Source organism: Ambystoma mexicanum, chromosome 3q, assembly GCF_040938575.1.
Source record: "Ambystoma mexicanum isolate Mex_15411 chromosome 3q, UKY_AmexF1_1, whole genome shotgun sequence".
NCBI classification, from domain to species: domain Eukaryota; kingdom Metazoa; phylum Chordata; class Amphibia; order Caudata; family Ambystomatidae; genus Ambystoma; species Ambystoma mexicanum.
This window is the reverse complement of record NC_090926.1, coordinates 269,520,270-269,537,909: the sequence shown is the minus strand read 5'-3', so window position 1 is coordinate 269,537,909 and position 17,640 is coordinate 269,520,270. Positions and strand designations below refer to the sequence as shown.

General features: G+C 46.0%; 1 protein-coding gene across 1 annotated transcript in view; it reads right to left on the bottom strand.

Moving 5' to 3' along the window:
* The window catches only part of CS (citrate synthase), a 257,651-nt gene that overhangs the window by 101,292 nt on the left and 138,719 nt on the right, over nucleotides 1-17,640 (bottom strand). Inside the window, exon 3 of the mRNA XM_069653742.1 lies at nucleotides 15,954-16,061. Within this exon, the coding sequence (XP_069509843.1) occupies nucleotides 15,954-16,061 (108 nt within the window). The remainder of the gene's footprint in view (nucleotides 1-15,953; nucleotides 16,062-17,640) is intronic.

The window sequence follows — 17,640 nt, the reverse complement described above, 5'->3', positions numbered from 1 at the left end:
AACTTGCAAGCCACTGCACCACAGATTGTTGGGCTAGCTCCACCCCTTTCTTATTTCTGATGAAGTGACGTATACCTGCTTATTGAAAAATGTTCAATTAAGACTACCCTTACATTTTGTGAGGTTGCTTTATCACGTGACTTGACTAATGCCAGATGTATTGTGTACTATTTTAGCCATTGAACAACATCTTTGCAGAAAGCATTTTGTTGGTTCCAATAATGAAGATATAGGAGAATATGAAGTCTCCTCTGGTGTCTCAATTAGAAACCAGTAAGCTATGGCTTAAGTCCCTGCCTTCCACAATTGACACTGATCCGGAGCAAATCACTCATCACTGTGCCTAGTTTTCCTTAGCAGTCTTGGAAATGGAGTGAGAATCTATATTGTTAATCCATAAATAAATATTAACCATTTATAAAATGCATACTTGTGGGGAGACAGTATGCTAAGTGAGGTTCTCATTTTGTGGGGACGTAGGGGTAAACGCATGCCTTTTGTGTTGTAGGCACAGCTAGCACCGTTTAATTTCAATGTTGACACTGTTTTACATCTAGCAGTGCTTTTGACGCTAACTGTGCTTTTGACTATAGCCACTGTTCTGAATCTGGCTGCATTTTGAACCCTGCCCGTTTTTAAATCTAAACTAGATTGCGCTTTGGACTGGCAGGATTCTAAATGCAGCTGGATTCAAAACTGAGGCTACTGTTCTGAATCTAGCTCCACTTAAACGCTAGACAGTGCTTGAATATAGCTGCATTTAATCCTGCCGCTGTCTCGAATCCAGCAGTGTTTTTGAACCTTACCGTCTTGAATCCAGCTGTACTATTCACCCATTAGGTCTAGCAGCACCAATGTTAGAGGGGCACTATGGCGCACCAGAAACCCGGCCAACTCCTTACCCTGCCCCCTTCCCCATCTCCTCCACCCCCGGCCAACTCCTTACCCTGACCCCTTCCCCATCTCTTCCACCCCTCCACATGATCAGCCCCGGGGGGGGGGGGGGGGGGGGGGAACCACCCCCCCCCCCCAAGCCCTCCCTCCTCTCCAGTCATTTCCCACCACACCTCTACACAGACCTTCTGCCACACCACCCGCCCATACCCATACACCCTAGCGCCTACCCTTTCCTACCCCACTCATCAATGTCTTTGTATCTCTAAACGCTGCTTGGGCTACCCTTGCCAATACCCCTTTCCTCGGCTGCCTTGCCCTGCCTGCCCTGCATCCACACCCCCCCCCCCCCCCAACCACCCACCCCCACTGGCACCTCAGAATCCTTTAAAAAACACACACTGCACCACCTGGGCCCTTTCATCTCTGCACACTTCACCCTAGTCCCTTTCCCCAGCCCCCATATCAATGACTTCACCCCTCACGACCTCCCCAACCAATTCGCCCAACCAGTGAAAATACTCTTCAACTTACAACACTCCAGACATTCCTTTCACCCCTCTCTGCACTCACGGTAGACATCAGCAACCCAATTCCATCTCAGACCTTACACGCCACCCCCCCCCCTGTCTGCCTCCTTTCAACATCTACCCAATGGCCCCAGTCGCCACCATGCTCCCATCATCCTCCCCCCTCCTCCAACAGCAGACACACCTCACCTACCATTAACATCCCCACTCCTCCCATCAACCACCTTTCGTATCCCCTCATGGCCCCCAACTCCCCCCCCCCCCCATTTACATTGCCCTGCCTACAGAGCCCCACCATGAGATCTCTGCCCCTGCCATCACTTACCACCTCTCCTAAAGCCAGCGACCACCATCAAGCTATTCGCCATCTATTCCCCCCGCTAATGGCCTTAGCAGCAGACTTTCATGCATCATAATTAACATTGGATTTGTCGCCAAAAACTGTCACAACATATACGACTCAATATCCTCTGAAGGCCCCGACATACTTTTCATTACAGTAACCTGGTTCCCCAAGGACCTCCGACCCATTGCGCACAATGTCTTTCACCCAGGCTATGAACTCGTGCACAACAGAACCAGCAGGGTAGGGCAGGCGTTATCACCATCCTCCACAAATCACACCTCACCATCTTGCACTCAAGAGGAACAAGCCTGCAACGCAGACTGCAAACCTCTTCTATTCCTACACAGACCCCCCCCCCCCCAACAGAAACTTCACTGATGCCCTCAGCGACTCCCTATACTGCTATCCTGGTCCCCCCCCGCTCACCTTGCTAGGAGATTTCAACACATGGTTTGAAAAACTGCATACCCCATGAGACAACCACTCCTGGACACCTGGACAACCGGGAAGCCCTCCACATCACAACTGGTATCCGGAGCAACAGACTCCACAGGACATGCCCTAGATGTAATCTTCAGAGCCCCAAATCTGATCTTTACACCCCCCCCCCCCGTCATCCCCGAGCTACTTGTCTGGATCGACCACGTGTTAGGACTGATTTTCTATACTCTGGCCTGGTGGACAGATGTATAGAAGGCCAACCTATACTGTGACAGGGACAACTTTGGGGAGCTGTAGCCAAACCAGTTCTAGGACGCCGTGACAAGGGGCAAAGCCAAGTCTCAAGGGGTGGTGAGCTTGTAAAGGGTCCACAGTGAGTATACACAATGGGAATCACAGATTACACTTAAATAACTATTTTTATACATATTAATGGCCAAATTCTATGAAAAATGACTGCCAACAGGTAGAAATATTACAACACTAACCATAGATAGATATATATGGGATACATTATTCACCATAATCGTATTTCTGATGCCTGTATCTGCTTAGATTCACATGCTGTGCATAGGCCGACATCTACTGGAAGCTGCAGAGTATTACAGTTTGTTTTTCGAAACTCGAAAATGGGCGTCGACACAGGGCATGCCAGTAATACTATCCATAGTGTGACGTCCACTGTACCCATGACCCCACACGTGTAGGACCCTCAGATTGTATTTTTTCTGACATGAGGTAGCATGAGGAGTAGCGCGAGTACAGATTATCCAAGCAGATAGATATATAAGGCTAAAAGCATCCATGCACCACCTCTCAGAGGGGAGGAAGGGCGGGTGCATGTGAATCTAAGCAGATACAAGCATCAGAAATAAGGTGAGTAATGGATCCCTTCTGAGGCTTGTGGAATCTGCTTAGATCCCTTGCTGTGCATAGATTAGCAAGCAGTGTTAGATGAAGGAGGTGGGATGTGAGAAGGGTCATGAGCGAACAGGTGTCTTACAACTGCTTGTCCCACTTCAGTATCTGTCTTGGAATGAGTGTCAATGCAGTAGTGCTGAGTAAAGTGTGAACAGAGCTCCATGTAGCTGATTTGCAAATGGTAACAGGGGGTACATTTGCAATGAAAGCCAGAGTGGCCTCAATGCCTCTTGTAGAGTGGGCTCTTGGCGTAAAAGGCGGAGTTTCTTCAGAAAGGGAGTAACATAGCTGGATACAATTGACTATCCATTTGGAGATGGCACCTTTGGAGACACAATCTCCTTCTCTGCCTATAGCTACAGAGACAAACAGTTGGTCTGTTTTTCTTAGTGGCCTGGTCTTGTCTACATAGTAGAGGACAGCTCTTCGCACATCTAGCGTGTGTAGTTTCACCTCAGCAGAGCTTTTGGGTTCCTGGAAGGCCGGAAGCTCAATGAACTGGTTAATGTGGAATTTAGAAATTTAGACATGAACTTAGGTGAGAACATAGGGTGTGTACGTAGAACCAGTTTATCCTTATGAACGGTAAAGAAAGGATCCTGCACTGAGAGCCTGAATTTCACTGTCCCTTCTTATGGATGTAATGGCTACTAAGAAGGCAGTTTTATACGTCAGGTGTTTGAGACTGGCTTTATGCATGGGTTCAAAGGGTGGACCCATGAGCTTAGCAAGCACCACATTAAGGTTCCATCCAGGTGGTGGGTTTAAAATTGGAGGGTGGAGTCTCTTTACCCCTTCCATGAAGGCTTTAACCAGTGGTACTTTCTACCACAAAACTCTGTTGTGGGAGGTGGTGTAGGCTGACAGCGCCTCCAGGTGTACCTTGAGTGAATAAAATACGAACCCTGCATCCAGCAGGTGGAGCATGTAGGTGACAATATTGGAAGGAGTGCAATCAACAGGGTTGATTTGCTTATTCTGGCACCAAATAACGACTCTCTTCCATTTATCAAAATAACAGTGCCTCGTGTTTGGTTTCCTAGATTCTTTTAGGATGTCCATGCAGCTCTGTGCTAAGTTGAGATGTCCAAACTATGACTTCAGGAGCCATGCTGCCAAGTTCATTGAGCTGGGTTGAGGATGCACTGTTTGACCTTGGTGCTGGGATAGTAGGTTGTGCCAGCACAGGAGTCTGATGGGTTTGCATGCTGCTAGTCTGCGCATCTGTGGGAACCACGGTTGTCTCGCCCACATGGGAGCAACTAGGATGAGCGTCATCGATTCCCTGTGCATCTTGTTGACCACCTTCCTCATGAGAGGAGTTGGTGGAAAAGCGTAGGCAAACATCCCTGACCAGTTCATCCACAGGGCGTTCCCCCTGGAGTCTGGTTGGGAGAACCTGGATGCGAATCCTGGGCATTGTCTGTTTTCGCTTGTGGCGAATAGGTCTATACTGGGGAAACCCCAACGTGAGAAGAGATCTTCTACGATTTCTCTGTGTAGACCCCATTCGTGTTCTTCTGGGAGGGGATCTCTGCTCAAAGCGTCTGCTAGTGAATTGAGATCCCCTGGAACATGTTGAGATGACAGGTAAATGTTCCGTCCGAGTGCCCATGTCCAAATTTTCTGGGCAAGCCTGGACAGATTTGGCGAACGAGTCCCTCCCTGTTTGTTTATGTAAAACATTGCTGTTGTACTGTCTGTTAAGATCTGTACCGACAGGTTCAACAGGTGGGGTTCGAACGCTCGAAGCGCTCTGAAGACTGCCAGAAGCTCTAGCAGATTGGTATGATTCTTGGCCACTGTGTGAGACCAGAGGCCCTGAGCTGTGTGGTGAAGGAGGTGTGCTCCTCACCCGGACAGGGACGCGTCTGTAGTGACTACAGCTTGCATCTCCGGATCGTAAAAGGGTTTCCCCTTTGACAGGTTAAGTGTTGGCGAAAAACAACACTAGATCGTCCCACTGACCACTTGCCTGAGACCACTGTTTCGCCAACCATTCTTGCATGGGTCGCAGGCGCGCGTGGGGTACCAGGTAAATACTTGACGCCATCATGCATAGCAAACGCAGCGCTTTGCGCACCCTTATCTGGAGACCGGACTGATATTGAGGAATTTGCAGTATATTCCAAATTCTTTCTTCTGATGGAAAGGCCAACCCGTCTTGAGTGTTTAGGACAGCCCCTAGGAACTATCTGGGAGGTGCTTGGCACCAGGCTTGATTTTTTTCTCGTTGATAGAGAAACCCAATTCTAAGAGGAGGTTGATCGTTCTTTGGATGTTGGATCTGCAAATTACCGGAGGTTCTCCCGTGATGAGCCAGTCGTCCAGGTAAGGGTGCACTGGATTGCCTCCCTGCGTAGGTGTGCTGCCACCACCGCCAGTACCTTGGTGAATACCCTTGGAGCCAAGGCTATACCAAAGGGCAGCACCTTGAATTGGTAGTGCCGACTGTCCACCTTGAAGCGCAAGAATCTTCTGTGTGCTGGGAACATGGAAACATGAAAACATGAAAATAAGCATCTTTCATGTCCAATGTTGCCAAGTAATCCCCCTTTTTAGGAAGGGGATTACCTCTTGGAGAGTAGTCACGCAAAATTTTTGGGGCTGGATATACTTGTTTGCAGGGCGTAAGTCTAATACTGGGTGCATTGTCAAATCTTTTTTTGGCACAAGGAAGTAAGTTTAATAGATACCCTTGTTTACCTGGTTGCCCGGGACGAGTTCTATCGCGTCCTTTGCGAGAAGATTGACAATCTCCTCGAGGAGGATCTTCTGGTGGTCCAGTGAATGTATTCTTTGACGTGGAGGATGGTTGCGGAGGCGCTCTAGCCGTCAAAGTATTCGGCGGACAACGTGGACAGCACCCATCTGTCCGATGTGATCCCTTCCCATGCTTGGGTGAAGTTGGAAATGCGCCCTCCTACTGGGGATGCATGGGAAGGGACCCTGAGGGGAACATCACTGCTTTGCGGGGGGCGTAACGCCGCCTCTGCCAGGGCCTCCTCTACCTCCAGTTACCTTTGCCGTAACTCTGGGTAGTCTGCTGGTTGCCACACCATGATCTACCCTGTCCCTGTGAATAGTTGGCGCCCCTCTGGGAATTCTGTCTGCGCGAGCGACGAAAATGACCATTCCCTCTTTGATTCGTGGGCTTATTCGTTAATTGTCCCAGGGACTTAAGAGTATCGTACTTGTCTTCGGCAGTTCTTAATGCGTCCTCTAACGCTTTGCCAAACAGGACATTAGGTTCAACCGGCATGTCAATAAGGGTTGCCTGTGTCTCGGGTTTAAACCCCGATTGTCTTAGCCATGCGAGCCGGCCTGCATTATCTGCAGCGTCAAAGGTTGTCTTGAGGATGCAACCTGACATGGCTCTTCCCTCCGACGCAATCTGGGCCAGCTGACCTTTTAAGGGGGCGGGTGCGGAGTCAATGAGAGCAGCTACCTGCTCCCACTGGTGGCAGTTATAGCTTGCCAGCAGAGTGGTGGTGTTGGTGATTCTCGCTTGGTAAGCGGAAGTGGAGGCTACCTTCCTTCCCAACCCATAAATTCTTTTGCTCTTCTTGTCTGGAGGAGCCTCGGATGAAGACAGCGGGTGTTCCTGCTCTCTTTCTGGTGTTGGTAATTACCAAGGAGTCGGGCTTCAGTTGACCCCTTATGTAAAGAGGATCTGATTGAGCAGCCCTAAACATCTTCCCAATTCTGGGGTTTACAGCCCTTGTGAGATTTGGATTAAGAAGGGAAGGATCTATTCTACATTGGATAGATTTGAGACTAGGAATGGCTTGAGCAATGGGTTTCTTGTATCACACTAGATCCTCTGCGAAGCCTCTCTTCTCTTGTGCCCACTGAGTGTCGATGCGGAAGTGTTCTGCCGCTCTAGTTAAGACCTCATTTAGCAGGGGCTGATTATCAGTCGGTAACCTGAGGTTCTTTGTCAACAGGAGTCTCTATATTGTATACTTCTGCAACATCTTCCTCCTCCCCATCCTGGCCCTTGTCATCTCCATAATAATCTACCCCGTCTGGTCGTCCAACAATTCCAAGTCTGGATCCTCAGAAAACTGTTGTGGATCCTCACTATAATGCTGATAAGGCTGTATGTAGTAAGGGTCTGAAATTAGGCCCTGAGTTGGAGTGTCAAACCAAGCTTTTTTACTAGGGGGATGAGGGTCCTTGGATCCTGAAGGAGTAGCGCTGTCTGGAGTGTGAGAGGAAATGTTCTGGGCTCTTAGAGTAGCAATCAGCCAGGCAGGACATTCTGCTCATTACCCTATGTCATCACTACTCCATTTCTTGAAGCTGGGGATGACAACCTCCTGAGAAGGTTCCCTTCCTGTTCCCCTACTGTGAGGAGAGGGAGGAATAGGTTTGGTTTTAGGTGTAGAGACAGGGGTCTTGGTACTCTCCTTATCTGAAGCTCTACGAGTGTCTTTATGTGTTTGTGGTGCAGAAGTAGTGTACTGTCTTTCCGCTGTTTCCCCCCTTCCCCATGGGTCGAAGGGTGTTTTCCTGAGGTTTTCACTCTAAGCTTTTCGACGCCTGGCGTCGAAATTCGGGGGAGGTCTCTCTCGAGTGTGCACGTCGGGACTCGGAAGCAGACGCCGAACGGGCTGCCGGAACCGACTTCTGGTGTGCGGGCTGGGCTTGGGAGGCCGGAATCGTCTTCTGACGACCGTACCTCTGAGTTGGGGAAGCGAGGCACTTTTGGCAACTGTGGACGGTTGCCTTGTGTCGTGAAGCGATCTCGACCTGAACGCCCAGAGGATACAGATTCTGTGGACTGCTCTCTACGCGCCTGCTTTTTCCAAGAACTCGACACGCATGTCTCGGTTGGGATCAGTGCGTTTAGGTGTAGTAGTGATGTTAGCGCTCGTGTCGCCGGGGGTAGTACCCATAACTGCCCTGCCGGACAATCCTCCGGGGTTGGGTACTAGCGTGCCCCCGCCGTCTGAAAAGGCGGCGTCGCTGCCTTCACTGAAGGCACCCACCGCTTCCATAGCCTTGAGCTGCCTGGCGTGGTGGGCCCAACGCTTAGTGGAGCGGTCCTTGAGCGTTTGTGCTTTAAAAAGCTTACACGCTTTGCAGTTCACCTCAGGGTGGTCCCTCGGCAAGAAAAGATTACAGGTGGCATGTTTGTCAACCCAAGGGTACTTGCGGTTGCACTTGGGAAAAATTTAAATGAGTACTCTCCATATGCACCTTGTGGCAGCGGGCTTGTGTGCGTGTAGGAAATAATAAGAGTGTAGAATGTTACCACCCCCCCACTCTCCCTACTTGTAGGGCCGAGGCCAGAGGCCTTCCGAGGCCCAAAGTCTCTCTAGCAGCTCTCGACTGTTGTCTGTTCTTCGGACCGGCGCCGATCTTCGATGTCTTCGACGTGGGAGTGGAAGAATGGGCAAATTAAAATCGATTTTTATCAAAATGGCTGAAAGCCAGGGATCTCTGTGCAATGCTTCCGACAAGTATGGCGGAAAAAAACAATCTGGAGGGTCCTACACGCGTGTGGGATCATGGATACAGTGGACGTCACACTAGGGATAGTATTACTGGCACGCCCTGTGTCGACGCCCATTTTCGAGTTTAGAAAAACAAACTAATACTCCGCAGCTTCCACTAGATGTTGGCCTATGCACAGCATGTGATGTAAGCAGATTACACAACCCTCAGAAATATATATGCACAAAACACAAAAACAGCACAAAGATGGAGTCTAGAATCCACCAGACCATTCAGAGCCTTCAATTAAACACTAGGCTTAATTTCTTCAGAGAGACTATGTACACAGTAAAATTGCTTCATTTAGAAGAGAGACTATTGGCCCCCATGGTCAAGGCTACTGTGTCCCTCATGCACAGCTGCATATGAAAACAAAGCAACACTTGCCCGGGGGTATAAGTGCCAGATCGGGGTGCCTTTAAAAAAAATTAAAAAATAAAAATGTAAAAAATGGTACGCAGTGGTCTTTTCCCAGGCAGTTCACCCAGCTTGGGTTGTTGAAGACTCTTTCTTTTTTAGAAGACTGCATGCTACTACAGCCATTTCACCTTGCAAGTCCAATTTAACTGGTTATCTGGTTTTAGTAATCTAGTGAGAATCCACAAGGCTGTGTTTGCATATAAGCATGGCAACACGTTTATCATCATAGGTCATGGCCTCCCCGATACTCCAGATTATGAGCGCAAAGTAACCATGACTGATCTGATCAGCTGTTAGGATTCACTTTTGAATACACATCCAGCCTGTTTGTCTAGGAAAGATTGTACGAGGCAACCATCCCTGAATGTCAAAACAGCACAGTATCAAACTGTAAGCAGGATGTACATCAAATTCGCAAGAATACTATAAATAATGGTTTTGGCACATTAACTGTCAATCCTTGGACTCACCCTGGAACAGCTGAAGAACGTAACCGAGAAATGATGGAAGCTCTGCAGTGTCATTTCTCCTGTACCTGCAACGGATGATTTAAGTATGGCTGAGCTCTACACAACTCCAATGTCACACGACTACAAGTAACATAAGTGATCCCTTTTCTTCACTCGATGAACCAGCAGGGCAAATTATCCTGGGCTCCAGGGCTTGTTCCCTGTAAAAAGCACCTACTGGCCTATACACAGTTCACATCATTGCTGAAGCACCTACTAACTAACCTAAAGGACTGGTAGGAAGCATTTGCAATCTATACCTCCACAAGACACAGCAATCACATTCTGAAACTCAGCAATCCCAGGTTTACCTTCTAAAGAAGAATTTTGAGGGTAGCCAATTTATTGCACTTGGAGGAGTTTTGAAGTGTGGACACTTTGGATTAGGGTACCGCTGCCCTCTGAATCCTGCCTGTATTTAAAGCGTACTACACTCTGATGCCTGCCACTATACTAATCACCCCGCTCGGGCTCCTCTCCCACATACCTCTTAAATACCACACATGCCCTAAAGGACCAGCCACACTACATTATGCAGGAAACACACAAACCACATATTCACTACAACAAACATCCGCAAACAAACAATCCCAGACACTGGTCCTTACCCGTCCGGTCACATGCCAGTGCACAAAATCAAAGCACATGTAGAAAGCAGACAGACCAGTTTCTCCTGGTTCTGCAAGCATCAACAGATGAGCATAGCCCTCTTCCCTCACTAACCCACTAGCCCTCTTTTTTTTCCAGAATCACCTGAGCTCCTGGAGACCACGCAAATGGTAACGGTGTGCTGTATATGTCAACTTAACATAAAATTGCTGGGGCAATGCTGGCCTGCCGAGACTGAACTTCCAACTGCTGTGTTGGCTCCAGCATCAAATTAGACCATCCAACTTTGTAAGATCCATTGGGTTGTCCATCAACATGGGGCATCCTTGAAGAAAGCATTACAACTTTGTTGAACCTTGACTTGTTCTAGTACTGCAAACCCCAACTGCTCTCCTTTCTGATAACTGCAAGGCATTCGCCTCTGTATTTGGCCTATTGGATTGGACAAGCAGCTTCCATAAACATTAATAGCCCCGCTTTCCCAGAACCAATAAGCTTTCCTGTATACATCAAGATAAAGATTGGGGTTTTCCCTTCGTTGTAAATTTTGGCTGAAATGGAATCCGAAACATTTCAGGGACTTCAGCAGTAGTCATGCTTTTAAATCTTAAGGGATAAAAAGACTTCATGGCATTACATCAAGGAACAATTTACCTTCCTGTGCCCGGAAAACCCTGTGCCCGGAACACCTACAATAATATAGCAAATTTGCAAAAATGATTAAAATAAGCATCACATACTCTAATTTGGCCCCCCCAAAAAACCCACCAAAAAACATCTTTTTGCCAGCATACTCATCTTCCAACAAACGGAGAGAAAAAATTAGTCCAAAGCCTTTTCAAACAAAAAGTCGATCAGGTAGTATCTTACTGAAACAAAAGCAAACGACTCAGTTTACAAGTCTTGTTTGTGCCCTGGAATTTATCAACGGCCATGCCCTTTTCCATCTTAACAAAATTGTAGGTCCTGTTCTCGAATACATGCAAAGTGGGCCCTTGTTCTGCACCACTTTTTGCCACACACGTTGAAGCAGCCCATTGTGACACATGTGGAAATTAGCCAATTGCTAGGAATGTTCTTTATTCAGTGAATGGTGTTGATGTACATACAATTCTAACTGGTGAATGTCTATACATTCCTAGCTAATTGTGCCGTGAATAGCTCGATTGCTTCGGTCATTTTACTATTTTACCTTCTTCTGTGTAGGTGGAAGTATCTCTTTATGTGGGAGTTCAATTTACATTTCAATAATCGTGGGTTTTCAATGCAATCAAACAGCCCCCTTACGGGAGTTGAAGCGGGGAAAAGTTAGCACTTTTGTATGAGAAGCGACAGACTGGTCAAGTGTCACCATGGGCTGCTTTAGAAAGCTTAGCAAGAAGTGGTGCAGAACAAAGGCCCAATAAGAAAGCCACTAACATGGACCTTTTGGATCAAAATGCTTTCCCACTTCTGTCTGCTGCCAGGTTTATTGGAAGATATTGATGCCATTACTGGAATTTAAGCAATGGAGACTCATGAAATTCTTCTAGGCAATACAATTCTTATTAATGCCATCTCCAATTGTGATTCTAATTGGAACTCACGAAATATCAACTTTTCCGCCTCTAGTGTATTTTGAGCATTTTTGCCAGTCATTCTCCCTGACGAGAACCTCGGCATGAATCATGTTTTTAATCGGCTTCTACACAAGTGATTGAATTAAGGCCTTGTCTCATACGACATGCTCTCTCGTACTCCAGCTCAAAGTTCCTTGAAGCAAAATGTAATCAAATGTGTTCCCAACCACCAATTGTCCACTTTAAAACCTGCCTCCTTTCCCATCAAAAACACACGGGAGGGAGGACTGCAAAACTAATCCTCCCTACCTCTACAGCCAAGATGCTACAAAGGCCACCAAATGAGTCCACAAATCACTGAAAACCTATTGCCCCACTTAACCGCTCCTGCTCTGCCAGAGACTTAATTTGCTACCATAGCCTCTTTAGCACCAAGAGGACTAGAACTAGGTTTTTAAAACTCGCACTCAGTGAAGTACATGAAACTACTGAAGTCACTAACGTGCATTTTGAAGTAAAATAACAAAGTTTGGCTATATAGCGGTGCATAGGCCAAAACTATTGGAGTACCAAGAGGGAGCTGGGATATAAGAAACACAGATGTGGATGTTTGGCTATTTGGCCACTCATTCACTGCCCAGGACCATGCTATACCCGATGGCCATTGCCACCCAAAACAGCCTCCAATCTGAGCTAGCAATATCAAGCATTTAAAAAAAAATCCATAGGGACAGGCAGATTGATTTCTAAGCAGTCTGAATTGTTTAAAGCAGTAAATGTACTTCTGGTGAAAAACTAACGTGTCTTAGCAACTTGATTTATGAAAATGTGTCCTCACTTTTTCCTTGAATGTCTGGCTAAAAGCAAGCACTGACAAAGCCAACAGTTTTGGCTTGTGTATGAATATTAGATAGGCATTTGCCAGGCACTGCCATCATATGCCCAGGTACTCCCACTTTTCCAGCTGTTGCCATTTTATGGCCAGGCAATACCATTATGGAAATGCAGTGCAAATGCTGGTTCACATCAATTCAAAGAAGTCCTGTGGCTTAGAAACTGCTGAAGCGTGGATAGATAAGCAACTGCCTTGGTTAAAGCTCAGACTAAAATGATGGTGCAAGGGAACAACCTAGGCCCACTCACAGAGAAAACTTATCAAGAATGTCATTAGAAACCTTGCTTTCAATTGGGACTACAGAAGGATCCACAACGCACAAATCTGTACAATAAACCCCTTTCAACTTTCCTCCATGCAAAGAATCACCCCATGGTCATTACTGATTTAATTTACTGCTGCTTAAACTGTGGCAATGCAGTTTATGTTGGTCTGCCCGGCAAACACTTTAAAGGGTCCAAAGAGTTCAAAACACTGCCATTGTACTGATCTCTCAATAGGCTTCCTCTCACCGCAGAAGCATCCAGTGGCTCAGGTCACGGAGGTGAGCATTTTAAAATTATTTGTGCCTTGTTTCAACAGCACAGTGTAGGATAACGTCAGGGAAAAATTGTTTGTGCAGTCGAGCAGTCGAACTCAAAGACCAGACTACTTAAAGTCTACTAATCAGCCTGTGAAACTGCTGAGGTCTGCGCAACAGATGTTTCAATTTCGGGTACTAGACTCTGGAACACTGTCGGAGAAATCTCAATTACACAACCTCCAGAGATGCCCTTACAACCCATCTTCAACACATTTTCCTTGTAGAAATGTTCACTCTTATCCTGGTTATGATTTTCCTACATCTTCTGCCCCTCCCCCCCAAAGCTACCCGCCAGCTTATATTTTGTTTTATCCAAGTTTACTTCCTTTAGAACTCCGTTTTGTGGTTGCTATGGTTAATGAGCTCTTTCAGCTTTGTTCCCACAACTGCTCTACAAATCAAACATTGGGTCTCAAGAAAGAGGTTATCTGGGAAACCAGACAGAGAAAGCCTAAAGTTACAGGAGGCGCAAGGGTGCGGGGTTTTGGTCTGAAACACACACAAATAGAAATCCAGGTAGGAAAGTGATTTTCACAACACTAAAATATTTGGAAGTGTGGTTCTTCAATATTTCAAAAATTAAAATCCCATATTTAACTGGGGTGAGAACCAGTACCGTGAATGTCTTCTTGCATTAAGATAAGTACTGAAAGTATTTACTAAGTGTCGGTCAGTGCTTGCAGCTTAGGAGCAAAGTCAGCATTTCAGTATTGCTTCATTTCGGTGGCGGTTTTAGTAGATTTCAATTGAACTAACTCTGTAAGACAGCTGTAACACAAGATATGTTAAAATTCTTAAACTTTCAGATTGAAGGGTTAGACCTTGTTCTACTTCCTTGGGGCTTCCCTGGACACGACACAACTATGAGCTTCTTCCTCAAAACAGGTAGCGTCTTGATCAAATCCAACTTCAGGGAAATCTTGAGAAAGTGCTTCAGGAGCACAGACTGGGGGTACCTCCAAGAAATTCTCAGGATCATATTTAATCACACCAATAGTAAGCGCCAAGAGGGCACGATTTAAAATATTCAAAGTAAACATAGTACTAATAGAAGTCAGTTGAGCAAGGCCCTATATACGTTTTCAACAAGCAGTCTTGGCTCCAAAGAGGAATCAATTTCTGAACAGAACAAGAAATTATATGAGTTATCTAAGGTCAGTTATGACAGTTACCTAGGGTCTGAAAAAGTTAAACGGTCAATCATGACTATTATCTAGGGTCAACTAGTGCCGACAGATTGGATAAGGCATAACAATCTAACTCAAGCAATCATGACTATTAAAAACTAGTTTTGAATGTTCATAGGAGCATGACATTCACGAAGCAGAGATACTAGAAGGGAGATAGTGTTAGTTCCATGCTGGCCAATAGAACCTGAGTTGTGAGGCAGGAAGACGGGTTGATCGAATAGTTTATTAAGAGGGTCACGGTTGTGTGGAATTCAATGAAGCCCATTGAAGAAGTCAAGGGGTCCAGGTGCCAGAGGCTGAACTAGAAAGCTACCTGGATTATTTTAAGATTCCATTGTTAAATTTGACAGGAAGACCTTGGAGTCCGATATTTCAGTGGGAGAGGTTAAGAAGGCTACCCAACATCTGAAACCCCGGAAGGCTCAGTGCAGCCACTAAAAGTAAAGGACCTTCCACCAGCTTGTAGTGCAGACAATAGATTGATGTGAAACCATACCCATGGTAGGCAAATGGGGCATTGGACATGGGCCCTGGGGCTAAGTTAGCCTCTGTACTCTACCAGGACAGTGCTTTTATTTTTTTTAAGTTGTTTTCAGTGAGGCTTTGTAAAAAAGCGCTTAATGACAAAAATAGGTCTGGACACTGATCGCAATAGGGGGCTCAATCTGGGAAGGAAATTGGACTTTATCCCAATATCTCCACTTTACAAAGAAGACATTACATGTGTATGGAGAAAAAGGGGATGATGTAGAAGTATATGCATTAGTCAACAGGCTTTGCGGCTTTGGCGGTCCATAAATCAATGCAAGAGTATGATACATTAGGACATATCAGAAGCTAAACACTTGCCATATATAGGGTGTCCAGTTAAAGTTTCGAAAACAAAAGGATCGAATGCCAAAGGTGAGAGTGCATTCGACCGAAAACAAAAGGATAAAAAAAAAATTGAAATGTATATCTTTTTTTTGCTCTAGTTTAGCTTAAAAAATTTGTTTTTACACCAAAAACAGGGGTTGGGGGGACCCCCAAAAAAAATAAAAGTCGTTCTTTTTTTTCAGTCGAACTGGCTCGACCCTTTTGTCATTCCACCCTTTTGAGTCGAAACTATAACCTATAACCGCCATATAGCACTTGTAAAGAGCCTGTACACCAGCATTAAGAATTTAAGTCCACAATGATGTCTATCAGCGCGGAGTGGATGACAAGTGGACTTACTGCACTAGTAAAGTGCTCAATAGAGATTAAAGAAGTTGTGCTGCTAGACAGCAAAGAAAAACAAACACTATTCAACTACATTAGAAGAGGGCTGTCACCCTAACAATGGGAGACACAAAGGAAGACGTACAATAAAAAAGGTCTTGGTTTATGTACAGCACAAGCGATGTGTGCAACCAAAATGAAGGACATCTGATACAAATGCACAAATAGTAAAATAAAGAAAAGGTAAACCAATCAAGAATAAAAAAAAAGAAAAAACCTGAGAAAGACCACCAATTAAAAACAAGCAAGCAAACTATTGTACAATCATTAGCAAAGCTACTCTTGAGTGCTTACCATGTCCACAGTGATCTGGCCGACGACTGTTGCGCCATGTTGCTTCTTGAAGTTTTTGATTCTCGTCTGTTCCTTTGGCACCAACTCTGTGAGAACGTCTTTCAGGTTCTTCAAACAAAGAAAGAACAACAAACATCAGAATAATCCCCCGATTAAGGGCTTCGCTGCAGCAGTAATTTATGCCCACTGTGGACCACAACCGGTGTGAGGATGCACAATTAAGCAGTAAGGGTTGGGACTCAGGAGTGGGAAGATGGGATAACAGTTTGTCCTTTGCCAAAAGAGCCTCAAAGAGTCCAGAGCAACAGAGCCCTGGACTAGACTTCAAGCACCAAACCTGGTTTAGTTGATTATATTTGTATTATGCATGCATTTCAACTTGAAGATCACTAAAGTAATCAAACATAGCTCCATACTTCTATTACACTATTCACCCAATCATTGTAAATCTCCAATATAGGAGTAACAGTGGAGTATTCTGACAATTCACAAGATCGCATCACTTACCAGAGGGGAGCCCTTCTCTGTGAGACTAGGGAGGTGAGCCTGATACGCAACAATCCACCTAGGGGTGGCGAAATGCAGGAGCTCAGAGGGAGAGACTCCCCTCATTGGGAACAAGGACCCCCCATAACCTTCGAGATCATGCAATTCTCAAGGTCTTCCAAGAACCAACCTGAGAAGACTACTGTCATTTCAACACTCCCTCCTTTGCTTTACATATAAAACACTGGCGGGTGTACCCATACTTCAGTCCTAGTTTGAAGTTTATTTAATGGACTAAATCAATGCTTCTTTGTAGACAATATTGCTAGTCTTTCCTGTAGGGGCTAGTGTGAACAAAGGCGACGCTTGCCCCACCAAATTAGTCAAAGACTGCGTTGAAACACCTGCACCGTTTCTCAAGTCATTTACCAATGCCTCCTTTAACTCAGTCCCAGATAGCCTTAAAGAAGCTTGGGTGCGCCCACTTCTCAAAAAACTAACCCTAGATCCTGAAAATGACAACTACAGAACCATCACCAACGTTCCCTTCTTGCTTAAGATCCTGGTCAAGGTGGCCAACACGCAAATCCAGAAATACCTGGAAGAAAATCACATCTTGGGAAAAAGACAATAAGGCTTCCGCCCGGGACACGGAACCCAGTCTGCCTTACTCGATGTCAAAATACAACTCAGCGACATCATGGACAAAGGCAAACCAGCACTTCTGCTCTTGCTGGACCAGTCCGCTGCCTTTGACCTGGTTAACCACGACATCCTAGGCATGCAATTGAAAAACGAAGCCCACTTCTCACTGCTAGCCATTTCCTGGGTTACCTCCTTCCTCGAGGGTCGACTCATGAGTCTTCTCAGATTCTCCATGCGCTACCCCGACCAGTATCCACTGTGGAGTACCACAGGGTTCATGCACAGCCCCTACACAACATATTTACCCTCCCACTGTTCAATGACCTGGATCGTTGAGACATAGCCTACACCAACTATGCCGTCGACACCCAAGTCCTACTCCTCCTCCCAGGCATCTAAGAACAAGACGCTGCAGTGCTAACCAAGATCTACACAGCCATCCAAACCTGGATGGCAGCCAACAGCCTCTGCTTAAATGGAGACAAAACAGAGATCCTCATAGTTGGCACTAAGGAAACCCTGAGAAAATTCCCACCTCAATACAAAACCTTTAATA